This window comes from Saccopteryx bilineata, chromosome 1 (genome assembly GCF_036850765.1).
Source record: "Saccopteryx bilineata isolate mSacBil1 chromosome 1, mSacBil1_pri_phased_curated, whole genome shotgun sequence".
Taxonomy (NCBI): Eukaryota; Metazoa; Chordata; class Mammalia; order Chiroptera; family Emballonuridae; genus Saccopteryx; species Saccopteryx bilineata.
The window spans coordinates 326892692-326917381 of NC_089490.1; the positions used below are offsets into that span (position 1 = coordinate 326892692).

Below are 24690 nucleotides of genomic sequence, written 5' to 3' on the forward strand. Positions count from 1 at the left end.
CATCATATTACCAGGTACTGTCGAGGGTCTAAATCTCCCATCATTCCTTTCAGATGTGTGTTTTCAGTTCTGAAAGCTTTATATCTCATATCTGAGACCTGAAAGGCGATGAGTAGGTAAATGTGAATGTAAAATTCATAATAAAAGTTCATAATTTTATTACAATTACTTTTGTTAATATAAATATTTTCTTTTTCTTTTCTTTTTTTTTATTTGGTGACAGAGACAGAGAGAGGGACAGATAGGGACATACAGGAAGGGAGAGAGAAGCAAAGCATCAATTCTTTGTTGTGGCACCTTAGTTGTTCATTGATTGCTTTCTCATGTGCCTTGATGGGGGGAGGGGGGACTCCAGCTGACCAAGTGCTCAAAATGGCGACCTTGGACTCAAGCTGGTGAGCCTTGCTCAAACCAGATGAGCCTGCACTCAAGCTGACAACCTCAGGGTTTTGAGCCGGGGTCCTCTGAGTCCCAGTCCAATGTTCTATACACTGCACCACCGCCTGGTCAGGTTTAAATATTTTCTAAATGTAGTGAAGAGAACTCCTTCTTAGGCATGATTGTCATAAACCACGTTTTCTCATTTAGTTTGCCTGCTTTTGGTAGACCCCACTTTATAATCTTTTCTGATCAGTGCTAAGCTAAAAATAGATAATTTACAATAATGACTTATTTGCATTTTTCCCCAATTACCAAATTCCTTATCTCACTTCAATTTTCTATTGTATGCATATATCACCAGAAAAATCACAATTTTAAAAACACATTTGACTAACATTGTCCATTAAATTTCTTCACTACCTGATTCAGTTTTACAATATGCAAATATGACTTTCCTGTTTAATTTTGTTCCTTCTTTCTGCCTAATTTCCTGAACACAGGTCAAGCTCAACATTTTTCTTTGGTGACTGCTTCATTTTGTCTCATAATTTATTTTTTCCTCTTACTTCTTCTACTTGACAATACTTAGAACACAATATCTTCCCTTTTTATTTATCTAGGGTTCACTGCTATATAGAACACTTCCCATAAAAACACTTATTTTAGTAAATTACAAAATATATTCTCTTTGACAGAAGCCTAAAAATATGTAAGAATGGTGAAAATAAAATTCATAATTCAACTACTCAGATCACTATCAACAGGTGTAAAATATATTTTCCTTTATAGGTACAACCAATATCTATCCCATCTGTGCTGTTTTTATATGTACTGTACAAATTAATCAGTTTAAGTCTTAAAGTTGGCAAAGGCTGACTCTTTTCTTGTTTTTATAATACACAGATTTAAACAGCCAATGTTATTTCTAAAATTACCCTCAAATGCTTCGAAAGTTATTAAAATCCTCTAGATTTGGGGTAAAAAAGAGCAGATAAATCCTATGCTTTGAATAGTCGGTCACCAGTTTGATGATTAGTCAAGGATTAAGGGAATTTCAAAAAAATAGGAAGGAAGGGAAGGAGGGAGAGAGGGAGAGAGGGAGAGAAGAAGACTTAGAAGCTACTTGCACTATTTTCACAGCAGAATGTTCTAATTGCTGTTTTTCTCCCATAAACTATGCTGTCATTGTCAATGTTTAGAAAATATGAACTAATTTTCATGTTTTAACATCCATTTCTTAAAATTTAACGATTGAGAGAGGGGAGAGGGAGAGGGGAGGGGGAGGAGTGGGAAGCCTCAACTTGTAGCTCCTTCTAGCATGTGCCCTGACCAGGTACGGCGACCTCGCGTTCCGGGTCGAGCTTCATCCCTGCGCCACCACAGGCCAGGCTCAACGTCCATTTTTAAAACCCTAAAATAAATATATAAAATGGGGTTGGGAAGTATCTAGGAAAGACTAGAATAGAGACTTTTTATAAAAATAAAAATGTTAATGGAAGGAAACTACAGAAAACAAATTCAGGAAGAAATCCTTGACTATGGCATACTGTGGGAGGTGATCAAACTATGGGTCACAGGAAAATTTCAGGGTGAAATGTAATGAAATTATCTTGTGCTTTCAGTTTTTTGCCTGGTTCTTTTTTTCTATGACACTTTGCATTATCTTACAAAGGTTTATGTGACTCCACTAAGCATTTCTGTGATGCTGGTTTCAGAGACAATACCGAGAAACGCAATGCTCGTGCTACTCTGTAATGAAGGCTACTCTGCACTGATCAGGAATGGCCCGGACAGATGCTGTCCTGCCCGCCTACATACCTGTTGTCTAGCTAACATTTTTTCTTTTATTTCTAACTCCATTTTTAGCTGTCTCTCAAGAAGGGCAGCCTTCTTCATGATGGTTGCTATGGCCATCTCCTTCTGTCGAAGCTCTTCTGTGAGGGCCGAGATTTCATTCCTCATCCTTTCCTGCTCGGAGCCATGCTGCTCTCCCTCCTGGTGGAGATGGCTTTTGACCTGTGGCAGACACAGTCCAGAGAATATGAACACATCTGTCTTTTTATACAGCAGCTCAAAGCTTTTATTAGTCATGATGTCTTCTTTTCCTATCTTAAAACTTAAGCAAGCCCCATCTACCCTCCTTTTCTGATCAGTGCTAATACCTAAATTAGTGATTCACTTTCTTTTATGCCTCCAATTTCAGATTTTCATTTCTTTTTTGGTGTGTGACAGAGACAGAGAGAGTCAGAGAGAGAGACAGATAGGGACAGACAGACAGGAAGGGAGAGAGATGAGAAACATCAATTCTTTGTTGTGGCTCCTTAGTTGTTCATTGATTGCTTTCTCATATGTGCCTTGACCGCGGGCCTTCAGCAGACTGAGACCTCTTGCTCGAGCCAGCAACCTTGCATTCAAGCTGGTGAGCCTTGCTCAAACCAGATGAGCCCGCGCTCAAGCTGGCAATCTCGGGGTCTCAAACCTGGGTCCTCCGCATCCCAGTCCGACGCTCTATCCACTGTGCCACCGCCTGGTCAGACAGATTTTCATTTCTTACTTCCATTTTCTATTGTACATAAATCATCACCTACCCCTGACGCTAATAACTACTTTGGCAAGAAGGTGAAGAAAGTATCATCAAACATTTTTCTGCAGTTTTTTTGAAGTATAATTGGTGCACAGGAAAACTGCACGTAATTCATGTACACAATTTTGTGAGTCTGGACCTACATTCGTGCAACTGGCAACATGATCAAGGCAATAATCATATCATTACCTACAAAAGTTTTTTAGTGTCCTTTTGTTGTTTAATTTGTGTGTGTGCATGTGTATGTGCGTGGGTGTGTGTGTGCGTGCACATGTGTGTGGCAAGAACACTTAATATGAGATCTACCCTCTTAAAGTTTTAAGTGCTCAGTACCTGCTGTTAACTCTAGGTGCTGTGCTGTGCAGCAGACCAGGAACTTACCTTGTGTAACTTAATTCTCTACCCACTGAACCACCTCTCCAGAGTGGTGTGGGAGGAGAACATTGAGCCCACAACCCAGAGCAAGCCTTTTTTTATGGAGAAGAAAATTGGTTTTGAGAAAGTAAGTAATTTGCTCAAAGTCATATAGCTACTAACTGGCAGAGCTAGGACTAAAACCTAGGATTTGTGGCTTTGATTTCAGTGTTTTGTTTTATTACATTGTGCTTATTTTTGTGAATAAACACTATGTTTTTTAGAGTCATGTTATAATAAATTTCAAACTTAATGTGTCCATGAAAATGTATCACCTCCTCTCTGTAGCCTGTGGAGGCTCCTATTCTTACCCTTTGCCCAGCCTTCCATGTTAGGAACCTCTGGATCACCTTGGACTCCTCCCTTCCCTCATCCTCCCAAATCCAGTCAGGCAGCAAATTCCATCTCTTTTGTTTCAGCCTCTCTGAAATCTCACCCCTTCTCTCCATTCCTACTACCACTGTCTTAGTCCAGCCTCTACAGATGGTACATCTTTCTACAGATCACTCACTGTCTCTAATTCATTAGGTTTAGAGGTAAAATATGCAATAATTGATCTAAAAGAAAAAGGTCATAGTCCATTTGGTAAACGGAAAATTAACAATACAACACAGTGTAGCAATTGATGTCAGCGGGATGTAGTGGAGGCTGTAGGGAGTGGAGGGGTTCTTAACCCAGACTGGGGATGACAGGACAGGACTACCAGAGGAGGGGGTATCAGACCAAACGTTGAGGAACAAACAGAAGCCGGATGGAAGACAGATGGGGAAGGGCTCCCAGGCACAGAACACAGCCAAGGCCCAGGGGTGAATGAACACTCACACTGGGTGGACCCAAAGGAGTTTGGAGTGGCTGGGGCTGAGTGTGTTGTGAGAAGGAAGGTGGAGAATTATATGGAGACCATGTACAAAGAGATGGATATGTATTGACCCCAAGGCACCTACTTTTTTTTCCCTCCATTGATGGCAGTTGAGGGGAGGGAGAGAGGGGATTGGAGAAAGAGAGAGAAAGCATCAACTCATTCCATTGAGTTGTGTACCTAGTAACTGCTTTTAGTACATGACCTGACTGAGGTGGACCTCGGTGCTCCTGGTGGACACTTTAAGCACTGAGCTACCTGGCAGGGCCCCAGGGCACTTACTTGTAAAATATCCTTTTTTTAAAATTTCATCTGTAAACATTTCAGGACATATCTCTACAAGAATAAGGGTATTTTCCCCCTCCGTCTAATTTGATGAAACAACTAAGTCGTTCTGTACTTGGTCCCAATCTGAATTTTGCTGTTTCATCTCTGAGGTGTAGTTTATACATATTTTCTTAAAATGGAACTTTTAAAATGTAAAAAAAAATGAATATGCTATTGTGAAAATGGGGTAAACTATTTTGTTATTTTCATAACATTCATTAAAACAACATGCTATATTGCAAAACTTCCTTCTAAATGAGATTAATTTGCCTAGCTATAAATGACTTTTGGCTTTATTGAAAATGTCAGTTTTATCACAAATAAATGACTAAAAATAGTTCAATGTTGAAAAAAGAAGATACACAATACATGGCTCTTGCTGGTTTTATTACAAGAGAATGAAAATGTTCTCCGCAAACACTTCCTGGAAGCTGTAGCTATTTATACACAATTCATCTGTTACCTTTCTCGCACAGCAAGGCATTATCTACAGGCCTCCAAGAGCCTATAAAGAGATTTGTGCCTTGTATTCTCTCCTTCCATATCAAAATTGTGCAAAATCAATATATTCCTTATATAACTTAAAGTTTTATTACTTTCTAAATCCATTAGGTTAAGAACAGTGTAGCTATGCTTTCAGTGGCTTTAATCAACATTTTATCATAATGCATTCACTAGGGGCACCAGTAAAAAACAGTTTTAAAATTGTATTTTAAAAAATCAGTAAAATCGAGTTTATAAGAGTATGTGAGAAATATAAGGAAAATGGTGATTGATTCACAACACCTTTTCTACATGCTTAATCGTTGCCTGACAGTCAACTCTTTGGGAGACAGGATTTATCCTCCATATCACCGTTATTTCCTACAGAAATAAGAAGAATAGCAAATAGTCCTACTGGATGCTCAAGAAATGTTTGGTGAACTTATCCAGATAATAATTGAAGTTATGACCCCATAAAATTATGGGAGACCTTTGCCTTAATATTCTCTAAACATTTATTTTCACTTATTGTGTGTTAGGCACTGTGCTGGGCACTAGATGATAATTCAAAGCCAAACCCAGTTCTTTCCTGATTTTATCAGCTGTTTAGATTATATAGCATTGAATATTCTGTGTGATTGTCAAATGTAAAGAACCAGAGAAGTGGGTGGTAGCCTTCCTAAACTCATGATAGAAAGCCACCACTGGATTTTTGGGAAGAGGGGAGAGAATGTGCTTTTCCTAGGAGCTGAGGACCATACGACCAGGTCTTATCCAGCCCTGAATTTCTAGCTCCTGGAAGAGCACTTGGCACATGTTAGGTGCTCAGTGACAAAATGTGGGTGCAGCCCATAACAGCAGCAGTCAATGTTTACCAGGTGCTCCCTCTGAGTTAGGCAGGCCTTTCCTAAGCACTTCACATGCATTACTCTATGAATTTTTAACTTAAGGAATGAGTATGAACTCTGGAGCCAGACTGCCTGGATTCAAATCTGGCCTCTGCCACTATTAGCTATATAATATTGGGGGAAATTACCTAATTTCTTTGTGCCTTAGTTTTCTCAAATACTAATAGAGGATAATATTAATACCTACCTTATAAGATGGTTGTAAACAATAAATGAATTAGGATTTGTTAAGCCTTTAGAACAGCTCCTGGCACATGGGAAGTGCTATTTAAGTAGCAGCTATCATTACTCATTTAATCTTCATCACGATCTTATGAGGTAGGTACTACTTATCTCGTATCCATCCTAAAAATGGGGACCCTGAGCAACTTGCATACACAACTTCCCCAAGCTCTTGTACCTAACATGTGGTCCAGAGCCCAAGTCTGTGGTCTCATACATCTTGCTATAAGCTACTTCTCATGAAGCCACAGGCCCTCCACATTCACAGATAGACTCCCTGTGGCAGAGTGATGTCCAAAGTTTGTGGTTTTTATAGCAGCACACTGAAGGTCAGTTTTAGCAGCTTGGAGAAAATATAGAAGGAGAGTGAAGGGAGTGAGAAGGAAAATCCCCTTCCCCCTTTCTATTTGAAGACTTCAGATATACCTGGAAGAATGGAGCTCATTGTTTTCCATACCTTGTTATATTCTTTGACATGATTTGGTTGATCTGGGGTCACTGAAAACAGCTCTGTGCTTTGCCTTTCTAATTCTTTAATAGGTGAATAAGATGGTTCAAGTCTACAAATTCAAATGAATAAAAATTAAGAATAACTTGATGAATTGTTAGGATTATATTATTAATTTAGACATTGTAGATTGCAGAGATAGACTATGCTGCTTTCAGATTCCATAAGTGTTTATATAGTTAACTGAGTGCAAATCGATTTAGTGGGAAAAAACGGTAGCAATTAATATGAAATTTCAATTATACATTAAAAATTGGCAGAATACTGGGTTTGCATATATAGATAAGATTTTTCAATAAGAAGAAAAGACTGTCTTTATAATTATAAAAAAAAAAACAGCTTGGGAACCCATTTAAAAAAGGAAATACACCAGAGTTGCTTCCCCATCATGGAAAGAAACTACGTGAGGAGAAGTCTGAGGGGAGAAATGACGCCGTAAAAGTGTTCCAAAATGATTGAATCTGACAGTCTACCCAGAGAAAGCTCAACGACATCTATTCTTTGTTCAATTTATAAAATGGAATTGCAACCACATATGGATACTAGAGAGGAAAAGCAGAGAACTATCGTAGTATGAAAAGTACAATTTCCACAGGATGCTTGGGGAAGTGTAAGTAGGTATGTTTACATCACGGAAGTTGCTAAAATGAAAGTCATTAAGGCAGGAAGAATAAAAATAACTAGGCACGGAAAGCAGTATGCTTTCTCACTAATCTGGTAGAGTTCAGAGCTTTGAGAAATGTACCCACTTATAAGTGAGTACAATTTTAGATTTCCAGAGAACTTTTTAAAAGGTTCCACAAATCAAAAACTCTAATCACATAAACAAACAAAACAAAATCTGAGTAATAATAGAAAATAACTAATGAAGAGGTTAAAAATAAAGGGCTTTTTAAAAGATATAAATTAATAGCGATATCATTGAGGTACATGTATTTAGACTGGATTGTTGTTTTTTTATTTCACTATCAAATATATATGTTAAATGTCAAAAACAAAATATATTACAATATACACTACTATAATGTCCTCCAGGAAAAACATTGTCAGTATTTATGTGTATACTGTCTTCTTTTTCCTATGCACCTGTATAAATATATAAACATTTCCCATATAATTAGAATGTACTGTACACATTGTTTTTCAGTCTTCTTGTGTGTTTTTCACTCAACAATATATTGTATTTAACCTAGTATTCTCCTAAAACATTATTTCAAGATAGATCTTAAAATTTTCTTATTTGCTATGATTTGGAAGAGGTAAAAATGAAATTTCCTTTTTTCCAATTATTCTGAAGCAGTTTCAGGGAGTATAATGCTAAACTGAATGGTAAAAACTCATGATAATCTTATAAATTTAAGTGAGTGAATAGAGCAGATATAAAACTTCAATATGGACAAGTTCGTAGAAAAGGACAATAGTAATGTTAATATCAAATGGTAATATAAATATATAAAGGGACTATCATTTGTCATGTAGGAAAGGAGTGTTGGAATTATTTCTAATAACTCTTAAAAAATGTATCAGCCAAGGGCTTCTACAACTAAAAAAGAAAAAGCTAACAAAATCTTAGCTTTTATTGAGAAAAGTCCTGATAATGAATAAAATCATTATAATGGTACTGCAATAAAACTATTGTAAGTCTACACTCAGTAGTCCAGGCTGCTTCACCTTAATACATCTATGAAGACAAAATAGAGTCCAAATAAAAGAAACCAAAATAATAGAAAGGGCAAAACCACATTCTTACAAGAACAAAGTAGGATTAGAAACTTTCAATGGGAAAGATGAAGGCTGAGAAGACTGTGCCCAAAGTTTAAAATAAAAATGGAAGCTGTAAAAAGTTAAATATCTGTTCATAAAATCTCAGACTACTAGAACTGAGTAATACCCTCCTAGTGAGAAAGATATTGTTTGGAGACCAAAATAAATACCAACTTAAATAAAGAATGGCAAGTAGGCATAGTGAAAGAATCATGTTGGCCAAATCTGTGAATAACTGCCAAGACTTTAGATTAAATCATGTTTTGAAGGAAAGTTGGCAAAGTTTGGAATTCAGCATTGGCCTTGTAAGATAGCTCCCTAGAAAGTACCTACAACGCTCTTCATAAAACCATGAGACATGGTTGAATGGTTTGCTCTCCTGGAAATTTATGATTTTAGGCATATGCATTCTTTGGGTGAAGACATTTCTCATCAACTCACTACACTGGAACAGTGCCTTGCACATAATATATATTTCTAATAGATTTATTAATGCTTGGTGATGATACATAGTTTGTACTATACATAACACTCAATCATGCTGACTGTCTAATAGGCATTCTACAATCCTTGGTGAGATACACAAGAATTTTTTTTCCAAAAAATTCTTTCATAATTGAGATTTGGTCTTTATTTTTTGAGACACAGAGAGAGTCAGAGAGAGGGATGGATAGGGACAGATAGACAGGAATGGAGAGAGATGAGAAGCATCAATCATCAGTTTTTCGTTGTGACACCTTAGCTGTTCATTGATTGCTTGCTCATATGTGTCTTGACCATGGGCCTTCAGCAGACCGAGTAACCCCTTGCTCAAGCCAGTGACCTTGGGTTCAAGCTGGTGAGCTTTACTCAAACCAGATGAGCCTATGCTCAAGCTAGCAACCTCAGGGTCTCGAACAAAAAAAAAAAAAAAAAGAAAGAAGAAAGAATATAATTTGCCATTTGTTACAAAGGGCAGGCATCAAGGACATGCTAGAAGTACCACAACTTTGAAGAAATAATTATTATCTTTAAAACAATGTAATCATCTTTTAAGAAAATATCCCTCACCATTTGGCTATTCAATTTTTAAAATCCTATCATTGGTTTAGCATTGACCTTCAAATTTGAGAAGGACTCAAGTTCTAATGAGAATCAGAGCATCAGTGAATGGTTGGAACAGTCACACCATCTATTCACAAGCACAAACATTTAATAATCCTTAGCAGTCCATTTCCTTTGTGGCCATGGGATATGCAGTATCTGTCTGATTTTAAAAGAGGAAAAATTATATTCTAATAAAATCCTTAATGAAACTGACAAGATGGTCAGTGTGGAGACCAAAATAAATACAAGATTTATAGATGAAAAGATAATAGGTTTACAGGCAATCAAAATAAAAGCATTTCAAGAACATGGAATAAATCATATTTATATTTATATATTATTAAATACCAGCTCTATGTCATTGTTTCAACAATATCCTGAGGAGTACAATTTCTAAGAAAATTTCTAAGAAAAATTTATAACACATAAGTATCCATAAATCAGAACATAAAACAATTTTCTAGGTAAATAAATATATTAATTTTGAAGATAATATAATCATTAACTTTATTTATGATATCCAATATTATCTAATAATTAACAACAGCATGTTAATATAAAACAAAACTTTTAATTTTAGTTTCAAATATAAAACTCTTAAAAGTCAAACATCATGTTTTGAGCAGTTTCTCTCCAGCTGCTGAATATAAAGAATATACCTTTTCTTATTTTCTTGAGCATTTTGGCACTCTCTGATTTTTAATAATTCTCTGTGCAACTGCAATCGTTCCATTTCTATAATTCTCAAGAGATCGTCACGTGACTGTAACTCACTTTTCACCTCTGAAAGTCCTGCTTCCATGGCCTAAATAAAAACGTCAAAAATTTTCAGTGCTTATATTTGGATATCAGGATGTATAACAACACACTTAAAAATGTTTAACACCTCTGAACCAGCCTAATTTCAAATGAACTGATAGTCCTTTGCTGGCTATGTCTCACAGAATTTCATTCCTTCATTTATTCGGTCAACAGATACTTACTGAGCTCTTGTTATGTACTTAACACGTGACACAGACAAAAAAATCTGTCCTCAGTGAGCTGACAGTCTAGTGATAATGACAAAGAAAATCAAATATGGCCATGCTGTGTGTAACTTTGAAAGAGAGAAACAAAGTATGAATAAAATATCAATGCTTGACATTTGGATTAATGAAATAACTTCCTATTTAAACTTGACATAGCCAAGAAAAATTTAATTTTAAAGCTGGTCAGCAAGGTAAATTATAAGTCATAGTTCCACTATTGCCCAATAGCAGCCCTACTTTAGCTGGTAAGTAGAAACAGAGTGTTTTCTTTTGTTAGTAGGAGAGACTCTGGCAAGTTTAAAAGCTGTCAAGAGGGGGGGGGTAATAGTAATGGTGCCTCCTGAGAAGGTGGGTGGTGGGTCCCACAGCACAAGTGGGAGTGTTGTGAAAACACAAGTGGAAGCAATAGAGAATCCCTCCCTTTTGCAGTAGGAAAGGAGAGCAAGGGAGGAAGACAGAACCTAGACAAGTTCAGGCATTTGGATATGGGGCGATAAGACAATGGCTGCCAGTGGCTTCAATCTTCCCTGTGAAGACAAAGCCAACATTGGATGCTGATGGTGGAAAGAGAGGTGGAGGTTTGGGTTTGGGAGTGATTTTTGAGAATGAAGGAGGTTTGACATGGCCTGCGTTGGGAATTGGAGTTAACTGATTGGAGCAACACAGTAGGATTTCTGGCAGTGTCGAGTTCTTGTTCAAGGTTGTGACTATGACCTGTTGAATGATTTTTCTCTAGCAGTAGTTGGCTAGTCTCTAGGAGAGAGAAATGACAGAGTCCTTCCACATCAACAGATATCTTCCACTGAATTATACAGGGATACTAATACTTATTAAGTGTGCCTGACCCTGCTCATCAAATCCATTGCCATTTTTATAGATGAGGAAGTGAGGGCCAGATTTAATCCAAACTTATACAGCTCATAAGTGGCAGACTTTGAAATAGAAATCCAGATCTTTTGCTTACTAGTCCAGCTAGAATATTCAAGACATAAAGATAATTTGTTTCATGCAAAGTAAGTGAACCACACCTACAACTTAATAGCAAAGACAGAGTGGGGTGTTCTGAAGACAGGAGGTTCCTCTGCTGATAAAGGCTGCAGAAAACATTACAGGTATTTTTGTTTGTGTGTGACAGAGACACAGAGAGAAACAGAGAGAGGGACAGACAGGCAGGAAGGGAGAGAGATGAGAAGCATCAATTCTTCATTGTGGTTCTTTAGTTTTCAGTGATTGCTTTCTCATACGTGCCTTGACTGGGACACTACAGCAGAGTGAGTGACCCCTTGCTCAAGCCAGCAACCTTGGGTTCAAGCCAGCAACCTTGGGTTTCAAGCCAGCAACCATGGAGTCATGTCTATGATCCCATGCTCAAGCCAGTGACCCCATGCTTAAGCTGGTGAGCGCGTGCTCAAGCCAGCGACCTTGGGGTTTCAAACCTGGGTCCTCTGCATCCCAGTCCGATGCTGTATCCACTGCGCCACCGGCTAGTCAGGCTACAAGTATTTTTAAAAGTCATTTGTTTAATAATTTAAAAATATGTTCAATAACAGATTTATTCAAATATAATTCACATACTATAAAATTCATTGAGTATACAATTCAGTGGATTTTAGTATATTCACAAATTTGTGCAAGCATCACTAATTAATTCTAGTACATTTTTATCACTTCCAAATTAAACCTAATACCCATTAGCAGTCACTTCTCATTCCCCCCCCCCCCCAGCCCCTGACAATCACTAAGGTATGATCTATTGCTATGGAATTGCCTGTTCTGGACATTTCATACAAATTAAATTATACACTGTGCAGCCTTTTGTGACTGGCTTTTTTCACTTAACATAATGTTTTCAAGGTTTATTCATGTTGTAGTGTGCATTAGTACTTCATTCCTTTTTATTGATAAATAATATTGAATTGCACGTATTATTCCACATTTTATTTATTTATTCATTAGTTTATAGACACTTGGGAGTTTCTTCTTTTCAGTATTACGAATAACACTGCTTTGAAAATACATGTACAAGCTTATATAGATGGATATATGCTTTTTTATTCATTAATTCTTATCCAAAAATTCACAAAGCCTAGAAATATAATGGTGACAATATAGAACATACGCATTCCCAGATAAACTTTTTGACCAAAACCCTACACATTATTTTCCAGGAGACCGGAGACCTGGGTTCAGTGAAGTACCTAGTCACAATATTTTAGCCCCAGAAGTTCCTGGCTGGCTTTGAAGTAAGTATAAGAGTATATTCAAATAGGTGATTTATTAGACTTGTTCAGATAAAGATTTGTTTGGATAAAGTGCCTATTTCAAATAGTGGGATTTTAAAGATAAAGTTAGAATTTCAAAATGAAATGTGAACAATAATTTAGTAAGTAGAAACACAAATAAATTTGATGTGAAAGTCATCCATTGCTTTGCCCAACTGAAGAAGGTACTATCTGAGCTCCCTGCTTTGCAAACCTGCCGCCAGGGGTCAAGCTACCGTGCAGCAGCATGTGGAAGAGGGGCCTGCCTTCCCTTGGGGAAGTGGGCATGAGAGGGCTCTAACTCCAGGCCAGGGAAATGTGGTATCGCTGTGGGTACAGTTAACTGAAGCACTGTAAAATGTAATAATAATGGGGTCTATTTGTTCACTGTTAATGAAAAAGTAACTATAAGAGTGACACTTGGAATTAAAATTAAGAAAAAAATCTTATTTGTGATATAGCTATACAAATATTAGAATTTATGTTAAAATTAAAAGTATATAATACAAATTAATAGTGATTATTTGATATATTTTCCTAATATAATAAATATGCAAAAATTTGGGGGAGAGAAGATGGCAGCAGAGTAGGCGGATGCACAGACACCCAGCTCTCAACACCAAACTGGAATACAAATCAATTTAGAAAAAATCAGCATGAAAAACCAACACTAAACTGCAAGAACAGCTCTCAAAAACCAAGGAGCAAAGAGGAAGCCACAATAATCCTGGTAAGGAGTGCCTGAATCTCCTCTGCTTACAGGAAGGGAAGGAGGGGGGTGAGGCTGAGAGCCCAGAGAGGATTTCACAGAGGAAAAAGAGCAGAAACTACTGCTCACAGCCACTTACCTGGCGACCAGGGAGCAAGGTGGGTTGAAAAGACCAGCTTATCTCCCAAGTGGAAAAGACAGGGAGAGGGACAGACTGTGAGGGGCTAAGGTATGCAAGAAACAAAATAAAAAAGCTGACTCATTCGTGCTGGAGGCGGCCATAGCTGGGGGAGGGACTGAACCTTTCACCAAACAGAGCTGAAGTGCTTCCGGATCAGAGATCTCCGGACATCTATCCAGCTCCAATCAGCACAATAAGACACAGCTGAAAACAAGAAGTGGGGAGGAGGGGCAGTAACTCAGGTCTCCATGGAGATCTGAGATACACCTCCCCCTACTGAAGCTGAGAGAAAAAACCCTGCCCCCAGTGAGATTAGTTGGAGGAAGAGACCTTCATCGTCTCAGGTTACACCCACAGCATTCCTGGATAGTTTCAAGGAAGCCCCCTGCTGAGATCAGTTAACAAGACTATCACCTGTTAAAAAAACAAACAAATCAAGACTTCAAAGCTGCCCAAATCCGAAAGTGGATTACAAATAATAGCTGATACCAACCCACGAAGACCTAAAAATAACACAACTGAAAACTGGAGGCAGACAACACCAAGCCTAGACTCAATCAACTCTACAAATAAAAAAAAAAAAGAAGAAGATGAGAAAACAAAGGAGTGCAATCCAAATGAAACCACAAGAGACACTTTCAAGAGATGAACTGAGTGATATGGAAATAATCAAACTTCCAGATGCGGAGTTCAAAATAATGATTGTAAGGATGCTTAGGGATCTTAGAACAACAATGGAGGGGGAGTTTGAAAACCTAAATAAAGAAATAGCAAGTATAAAAAAGAATCAGTTGGAGACGACAAATACAATATCAGAAATAAAGACCACAATGGAAGGAATTAAAAACAGGATAGATAGAGCAGAGGATCGAATCAGTGAGTTAGAAGACAACTGGAATGAAGGCATGAAAGCAGAGAAGAAAAGAGAAAAAAGACTCAAAAAGTCAGAGGAAACTCTTAGAGAGCTCTGTGACAACATGAAGAGAAATAACATCCGCATCATAGGGGTTCCTGAAGAAGAAGAAAAAGAACAAGGGATAGAGACTTTGTTCAATCATATCATAGCTGAAAACTTCCCTAAATTAATGCAAGAGAAACTCTCACAAATCCAAGAAGCACAGAGGACTCCATTAAAGAGAAACCCAAAGAAACCTACACCAAGACACATCATAATTAAAATACCAAAGCTAAGCGATAAAGAGAAAATATTAAAAGCTGCAAGAGAAAATAAAGTTATCACCTACAAAGGAGCCCCCATAAGGATGACATCTGACTTCTCAACAGAAACACTTGAGGCCAGAAGGGAATGGCAAGAAATATTCAAAGTAATGCAGAACAAGAACCTACAACCAAGACTACTTTATCCAGCAAGGCTATCGTTTAAAATTGAAGGAGAAATAAAAAGCTTCCCAGACAAAAAACAACTCAAGGAATTCATTGCAACCAAACCAATGCTGCAGGAAATATTAAGGGGCCTGGTGTAAACAGATAAAGTGGGAAAAGAATACAGAAAAAAAAAAAGAAAAAGGAATACACCTTTAAAGAAGAAAATGGCAATAAACAACTACATATCAATAATAACCTTAAATGTAAATGGATTAAATGATCCAATCAAAAGACATAGGGTAGCTGCGTGGATAAGAAAACAGGACCCATACATATGTTGTCTACAAGAGACACACCTTAGAACAAAAGACACACACAGATTGAAGGTAAAAGGATGGAAAAAAATGTTTCATGCAAACGGAAATGAAAAAAAAGCTGGGGTAGCAATACTTATATCAGACAAATTGGACTTTAAAACAAAGGATATAGTAAGAGATAAAGAAGGCCACTACATAATGATAAAGGGAGTAATCCAACAGGAAGATATAACTATTATAAATATCTATGCACCTAATATAGGAGCACCCAAATATATAAAACAGACTTTGATGGATTTAAAGGGCGAGATCAACAGCAATACTATAATAGTAGGGGATTTCAATACCCCACTAACATCACTAGATAGATCCTCAAGAAAGAAAATTAACAAAGAAACAGCAGACTTATTGGAAACACTAGATGAACTCGATTTAATAGATATCTTCAGAACCTTTCACCCTAAAGCAGCAGAATATACATTCTTTTCAAGTGCTCATGGTACATTCTCTAGGATAGACCACATGTTAGGGCACAAAAGTGCTCTCAACAAATTTAAGAAGACTGAAATCATATCAAGCACTTTCTCCGATCACAACGGCATGAAACTAGAAATGAATCACAGCAGAAAAGCTCAAAAATTCTCAAACACATGGAAACTAAATAGCAGGGTGTTAAATAATGAATGGATTAAGAATGAGATCAAAGAAGAAATAAAGAAATTCCTAGAAATGAATGACAATGAGCATACAACAACTCAAAATTTATGGGACACAGCGAAAGCAGTGCTGAGAGGGAAGTTCATAGCACTACAGGTACACTTTCAGAAGCTAGAAAAAGCTCAAATAAACAACTTAACCCTGCATCTAAAAGAATTAGAAAAAGAACAGCAAGTAAAGCCCAAATGTAGTAGAAGGAAGGAAATAATAAAGATCAGAGCAGAAATAAATGACATAGAGGCTAAAGAAACAATACAGAGGATCAATGAAACTAGGAGCTGGTTCTTTGAAAAGGTAAACAAGATTGATGCACCTTTAAGTAGACTCACCAAGAAAAAGAGAGAGAGGACTGAAATAAATAAAATTAGAAATGAGAGAGGAGAAATAACAACTGACACAACAGAAATACAAAATATTGTAAGAAAATACTATGAAGAACTATATGCCAAAAAACTAGACAACCTAGATGAAATGGACAAATTCCTTGAAACGTACAATCTTCCAAAAATCAATCTGGAAGAATCAGAAAACTTAAACAGACCAATTACACCAAAGGAGATCGAAACAGTTATCAAAAAACTCCCAACAAAGAAAAGTCCGGGGCCCGATGGCTTCACAACGGAATTCTACCAAATATTCAAAGAAGAACTAACTCCTATCCTTCTCAAACTATTTCAAAAAATTCAAGAGGAAGGAAGACTTCCAAACTCCTTTTATGAGGCGAGCATAATTCTGATTCCAAAACCAGGCAAAGACCACACAAAGAAAGAAAATGATAGGCCAATATCTCTGATGAATATAGATGCTAAAATCCTCAACAAAATATTAGCAAACCGGATCCAACAATATATGGAAAAAATCATACACCATGATCAAGTGGGATTTATTCTGGGGAGGCAAGGCTGGTACAATATTCGTAAATCAATCAATGTGATTCATCACATAAACAAAAAGAAGGAGAAAAACCATATGATAATTTCAATAGATGCAGAAAAAGCATTTGATAAAATCCAGCACCCATTCATGATCAAAACTCTCAGCAAAGTGGGAATACAGGGAACATACCTCAACATGATAAAAGCCATCTATGACAAACCCACAGCCAACATCATACTCAATGGGCAAAAATTAAAAGCAATACCCTTAAGATCAGGAACAAGGCAGGGGTGCCCCCTTTCACCACTCTTATTTAACATAGTCCTGGAAGTCCTAGCCACAGCAATCAGACAAGAAGAAGAAATAAAAGGCATTCAAGTTGGAAAAGAAGAAGTAAAACTATCATTATTTGCAGATGATATGATATTGTATATAGAAAACCCTAAAGTCTCAGTCAAAAAACTACTGGACCTGATAAATAAATTCAGCAAAGTGGCAGGATATAAAATCAATACTCAGAAATCAGAAGCATTTTTATACACCAACAATGAACAGTCAGAAAGAGAAATTAAGGAAACAATCCCCTTCACAATTACAACCAAAAAAATAAAGTACCTAGGAATAAACTTAACCAAGGAGACTAAAGACTTGTACTCGGAAAATTACAAAACATTGATAAAAGAAATCAAGGAAGATACTAACAAGTGGAAGCATATACCGTGCTCATGGTTAGGAAGAATAAACATCATTAAAATGTCTATATTACCCAAAGCAATTTATAAATTCAATGCAATACCAATTAAAATACCAATGACATACTTCAAAGATATAGAACACATATTCCAAAAATTTATATGGAACCAAAAAAGGACACGAATAGCCTCAGTAATCTTAAAAAAGAAGAATAAAGTGGGAGGTATCACACTTCCTGATATCAAGTTATACTACAAGGCCATTGTACTCAAAACAGCCTGGTACTGGCATAAGAACAGGCATATAGATCAATGGAATAGAACAGAGAACCCAGAAATAAACCCACAGTTCTATGGACAACTGATATTTGACAAAGGAGGTAAGGAAATACAATGGAGTAAAGACAGCCTCTTTAACAAATGGTGTTGGGAAAATTGGACAGCTACCTGCAAAAAAATGAAACTAGATCACCAGCTTACACCACTCACAAAAATAAACTCAAAATGGATAAAAGACTTGAATGTAGGCCGTGAAACCATAAGCATCTTAGAAGAAAACATAGGCAGTAAGCTCTCCGACATCTCTCGGAGCAATATATTTGCTGATTTATCTCCACGGGGAAGTGAAATAAAAGACAGGATAAACAAATGGGACTATATCAAACTAAAAAGCTTTTGCACAGCTAAAGACAACCAGAACAGAATAAAAAGACAAACTACACAATGGGAGAACATATTTGACAATACGTCTGATAAGAGGTTAATAACCAAAATTTATAAAGAACTTGTAAAACTCAACAGCAGGAAGACAAACAACCCAATCCAAAAATGGGCAAAAGAGATGAATAGACACTTCTCCAAAGAGGACATACAGATGGCCAATAGGCATATGAAAAAATGCTCAACATCACTAATCATTAGAGAAATGCAAATTAAAACCACAATGAGATATCACCTTACACCAGTCAGAATGGCGCTTATCAACAAAACAACACAGAATAAGTGCTGGCGAGGATGTGGAGAAAAGGGGACCCTCCTTCACTGCTGGTGGGAATGCAGACTGGTGCAGCCACTGTGGAAAACAGTATGGAGATTCCTCAAAAAACTGAAAATCGAACCGCCTTTTGACCCAGCTATCCCACTTTTAGGAATATACCCCAATGACACCATAGAACGGCTCGAAAAGGAGAAATGCACCCGCATGTTTGTGGCAGCATTGTTCACAATAGCGAAGATCTGGAAACAGCCCAAGTGTCCGTCAGAGGACGAGTGGATTAAAAAACTTTGGTACATATATACTATGGAATACTACTCAGCCATAAGAAATGATGACATCGGATCATTTACAATAACATGGATGGACCTTGATAACATTATACGGAGTGAAATAAGTAAATCAGAAAAAAAACTGAGATGAATCCATACATAGAAGGGACATAAAAATGAGACTCAGAGACATGAACAAGAATGTGATGGCAACAGGGGCGGGGGGGTTGGGGGAGGGGGGAGGGGGTGAAGAAGGAGAGAGGGGTTAGGGGAGGGGAGGGGCACAAAGAAAACCAGATAGAAGGTGACAGAAGACAATTTAACTTTGCGGGAGGGGTATACAGCACAATCAAATGTCAAAATAATCTAGAGATATTTTCTCTCAACATATGTACCCTGATTTATCAATGTCACTGCATTAAATTTAATAAAAAATATTAATATTAAAAAAATATGCAAAAATTTTTATCATAATTGACAGCAGTATTTAAACTGACTATAAAAGAGGCTCTGTTGATATTGATAAAGTGAGAGTTGTGTTTTGACTTATGCAATAGTCTTTTGAATTCAATGTTAATAATACTGAGTTGACCGAAGAATTAGTGAATTTAACTGAGATATAGTTTTGAAATTGGTGTGCTTCCGCATAAAAGTTAAATCAATTATTTTTAATGTGGATGCAGATATTCAGGAAAATAATTCTTTGGTATTTGCTTCAGCTATTGAGACACTTCCAAGTTTGTTTGGAGCAACTTGCATATATAAATTTACTTTTAAAACCTTGAATTTTATGAACTCTGAGTACAGATGAGGTATTTCTGATAAGTACTTAGTATCTAAATTGAGATATGTTATAAGTAAAAAATACACACCAGATTTTGAAGACTTAGCACAGAGAAATATAAAATATCTCAATAATTTTTATGTTTATTACATGTTAAAATTATAATACTTTAGATATATGTTGTGTTGAATAACATATATTGCTATTATATATTAATTTCACTCAATGCTTATCAATTCTTTTAATGTGGCTACTAGAAAATTTTAAACTATATATGCAGTTTGCATATGCAGTTTGCATTACTGGACAGTGTTGTTCTAGTACTCAGTGGCACATTGACATGCCAAGCAAACAAAAAAAAGGTTAAGTTTTTTTGGCATACATATTTGGAAAAACTCAGAACAATTTATTTTTCATTAATCTCCAATGAGAAATTGTGCATATTTTACAAGTGTGACTGTGGCACAGTACGGTAATTAAATATATGCAATGAACCTGACCTGTGCTGGTGCAGTGGATTGAGTGTCAACCTGGAAGGCTGAGCTCACTGGTTCGAAATCCTGGGCTTGCCCAGTCAAGGCACATGTGGGAAGCATCTACTACAAGTTGATGCTTCTCACCCCTCCCCACCCTTTTTTTCTCACTCTCTCTCTCTAAATAATCAATAAATAAAATTATTAAAAAACTAAAAAAAATTTTTGTTCAATATACACAATGAAATTTATATGTATACTGACACATTTCAAAGTTGTAGAAGGACAGGGGAGAAGATGTGATTTATAAAAACATTTAGATGCACATGGCATTAAAATGTGTTGTAAACTAAAGAGAATTATATATACAGTAAGTGACAGTAATTCAAATTGAAGTGGTTCTTTTTAAATTCACGTGTAAGATGTGGAACACTGGCATAGGACAGTTTTGCAAAGAGAAAAGAGAAACTTCACTTAACTACATGCACTGGATACAATGATTATTTACCTCTAATTATTCCCATTTTGTACAATACAAATTTAGTAAAACAAGCTTAAGGCTCATCTGTTTAGTTAGAAATTTGCCTAATGGTTTGAGAGAAGCGGTGATTTTAAAGCTTCAAATTAGCTACCAGATGGTAAATAATTAATACATTATCACTTAATATTTATTCTAAAGCAAAAGAATGAAGCATAAGTAAAATTTGGAAATAAAGAAATGTTCAAAGAAAGCATTATTTTCAGTATTTTTCCTACATGCATCAAAAATAGTGTTTTCCTGGGAGCAGAGCTCTTATCTCAAACTTTTTGAACCAAATTCTCAAAAATCTTTTCATTAGAATTAAACCTTGTATGTGTGTGTGTCTGTATCTGTGTGTAACATACTCCAGAATAATTTGGTTTATTTTTTAACACATGCAATTCTTCTGTAAAATGTAAAATAAAAATTTTAGTTTGAATTTAATAATGCTCCTAGATCCAGGGATAACTAAATTATTTTTAAATGTACATATATTTGTTAAAATAACTTTGTAAAATTTCTCACAGGAATTGGTGGACAATAAATCAATAACTAACAGTCAAGTTAAAACGTATCAATAACTATGGAAAACATAACAAAGTAGGTTTGGAAAACTACTGGTGAAGGATTTGAGGAAAAGAATATCTCAAAATTTAAAGCAAAGTTTCTCAACCTCGCACTATTTCCATTTTGCTTTGGGTAATTCTTAGTTTGTGTATTGTAGGATATTTAGCAACATCTGTGGCATCTACCCACTAAGTGCCATTAATACCCCTTATCCTTGTGGTGCCAATTAAAAGTGTACCCAGGTATTGCCAAGTGTCACCTGGGGAGCAAAATCACCTCAGTAGAGAACCAGTGACTTAAAGGAAAATTATCACAATTAGAAAATTAATAGTTATTTTATAATCTTTAGTATAAATATCAATAAAAAATATTTCACAATTATATTGACTTCTTTTGTTTACATATATTCAAGGACATTTAAGTTATTAATTACATTAATATATGTATACATAAGAAAAAGTCAAAGTGGGTAACATGGACTTTTCCTTAGCCCAGACAACCCATAGACCCTTAAGAGTATGTGTAAGTCCCTGGAAGTTTGTATAAATCTTGGGTGGAAGTGTGAGTCACATCCTGTTGATCTTGGGTCAGGAGGGTAAGTCAATTAAATGATATTGCTAAAGGATAGGGTGGCCTTGGCCATCCGGAGGCTCGAGCTCTCTAAATTCCTGATAGATGTTCAGACTTTGTGGTTGCGCTCTCTCTCTTCTTGACAGTAGGAGTGTGTCAGTGTGATAACTGTGAGGAGCACAGGTTTAAGACATTTATGTGGAGTGAGAGTGAAGATTATAATAGGAATGGGAATTTAACATTAATGTTTCTCAATGTACACTCTTCCTCTATTTGTAACATTCTTTCTTTTAACAAGATTCTCCACCTTACTTCCCTGAGAAATATAAGTGATCGAGTCCCGAGATGTAGCAAGATGGAGTTGTTCATGGAAAGCATTACGAAGAGAGAGTCAGTCCTGCTTCCCAGAAAGGGAAACAGAGGCTCTTTCTAGAATAAGGGGTAACAGCAGCAATTTCTAGTCTACAAGTGAGTCAAAGCCCCAAAACTGAACCTTAGCCTATGGATATTCTCGGATGCTGTAATAGGCCCAAACAGAATTCTTTTGGGGTTAAGAGAAACTGAGTTAGTGAAGAAGCTGACCCTCACTGAAGGGTAGAACCAGACTTATGAAATATGTTTCAGGCAAACAAAAGATTTCTAGAGATCAGAGACCAAACGACTTCAAGAAGAGACAAAGAGAACTTGAGAACTTCTTAGTTTGTGTGGGATAACCTGACCTGGAGAGAATATTCAGGAATTACCCAGGAAAATAATCTCTGTATTTATTTTTTGTGATCCTGGAGGGGACTCCAGCAACACAATGACAGCTGTGTAATGTAAATTTAAGTTGTCTTTAAATCAGGGCCAGAGGCCTGACCAGCGATGGCACAGTGTGTAAAGCGTCAACCTGGAATGCTGAGGTCCCTGGTTCAAAACCCTGGACTCGCCTGGTCAAGGCATATATGGGAGTTGATGCTTCCTGCTCCTCCCTCCTTCTCTCTCTCTATCTCTAAAATAAATAAAAACCAAAAAAAAAAAAATCTAAAAAAAAAAAATGAAAGAAACACATGAAAAAAAATGTGCCAGAGACATGACCAGTTGTCCCAACCCAGGGAGATGAATGAGAAGCAGCCTCTGAAAGGGAGAGAGTCCATCAGAACACCAGCAGTTGTGAAAACCCAGCTTCAACAGGAGTGGGTAGGCTGACGGGGGAGCTAAACACTAGAAACCCCCTAGACAACCTCCAGGGCAAGAGTAAAGGCTAATCTCATTGATATTACAGGGAAGCCAGAGGCAACACCAATACCTTTCTATGCCTAGAAAATGTATGGCTTTCTCAGTGTTAAGTATTTGTGGCTTACCTTTGTTTGTTTGTTTGTTTGTTTACATCTGTATTCTAATTTGTATTAGAATAAGAAACCCCTCCCAAACAAGGCTGGACTTTGGGAAGGGGGAGATGTACTTCTCTTTGAAATGCCATGGAATAGGAGAAGCTGGGAACGTTGTGTTCTGTGCCCTTGAAAACTAGGGGAAAGAGGAATACAGCAGAGTAGCTGCTACAGAGAAGGAAGTTAAAGGACTAATCCATATATAATCCCATATATTACATAGCAGGATGGGGCAATGAGGAGTTGACCCTAGACTAATCAATGGCCCTCGGAGTTCAAGTAGAAGAAGATCCAGAGATGGAATATCTTAGAGAAATGAGTGAAAGTCTGCTCAGATAGTGATCTGAAGAAGTTCGGGGAGAGAATAGAGTGGGACAAAGAAATGGGCCAATGAAGAAAAGAGGCTGAATGTTTGGATGTGGGAGATAAGACCTAGAATGGAAGATAAAACCAGAGAATGTCTCAAGTGACTGGGATATCCATGAATAAAAAACATATATTTAGTAAAGAAATTGATAATGACCAATTTTGATGAATGCTGTATAATCTAAGTGACTGCAAAATAGAAAGACATTTTAAATTAATGCTTGGAAAAACCATCTATCACATCTCCCAATGTGGAAAGTAGCAAAAAACAAACTATTATAACTCCAGGCTACTGTTTGATGAATGATTATGGTAAGGTTAACAGTGAAAAATCACAGGAGTGACCCCCATGCTTCTCTCTGAGTTTATTAAAATGTTGATCTCTTAATAATTTCCTGGATCTTCAATCCAGGATTCCTGCAAGACAAAGAGGCGCAGAGTCAGAGAATGACTAGTGAGGACAGAGGGGATGTGGGGTTGAAGGCTCATGGTTTCATGGTTTTCGGTCCAAAGTTCTGTAAGTGACCTCTCTTATATGGCACTTGCAGTACGTTGTCATGATGCCACTGCAGAACCAAAGTTCACTCTAATGGGGCAAAGTAGCTCTGGGATTAATGAATTTGCCCATCAAGGGAGAATCACTAAAAGGAAATATGAACTGAATTTACACATGTAATATAAAATTAGCTTTCTAATCCATATACTTGCTGAGCTATCACACAAATCATGGGCAATGTTAGTTGAAACATATTTACCTGACATTGTCTTTGGTACATTTTCAGTTCCTGTAAGAGCTTCTGATTTTCATCTTGTAACTTATTCCGGCTTATTGCCATTTCACTCACAGCTGATTTTAATTTCTCAATAATAAACTCATCTTTGTCACTTGTTTCACAACTAGGCTCTGGTTCACACATCAGCTGAGGAATTTCAGAGCTGCTGTCTTCTTCTATGCACTGTTTTTTACCACTTAGTTGAGTTTGGTAAATTTGTGCCTGTTTCTGAGAAATATAAAAAAATGTGTCAATTAAATAGAGAATATCATATTTAAGTCTCATAAAGTTCAAGAATAATTGAAAAAAAATAGGAAAAGCATCTTTAAATATATTAGACAATGAAGCTTTTCCCTTT

General features: G+C 36.7%; 1 protein-coding gene across 3 annotated transcripts in view; it reads right to left on the reverse strand.

The window, feature by feature from the left end:
* The window catches only part of DEUP1 (deuterosome assembly protein 1), a 100812-nt gene that overhangs the window by 25408 nt on the left and 50714 nt on the right, over positions 1-24690 (reverse strand). For 2 of the 3 annotated variants that reach the window (XM_066253683.1, XM_066253685.1), the window contains 5 exons: positions 24315-24560; positions 10196-10341; positions 6636-6738; positions 2200-2397; positions 12-98 (listed from right to left, as the gene is read on the reverse strand). In XM_066253683.1, the coding sequence (XP_066109780.1) occupies positions 12-98; positions 2200-2397; positions 6636-6738; positions 10196-10341; positions 24315-24560 (780 nt within the window). The remainder of the gene's footprint in view (positions 1-11; positions 99-2199; positions 2398-6635; positions 6739-10195; positions 10342-24314; positions 24561-24690) is intronic. The other variant, XM_066253684.1, reaches the window with a different exon arrangement.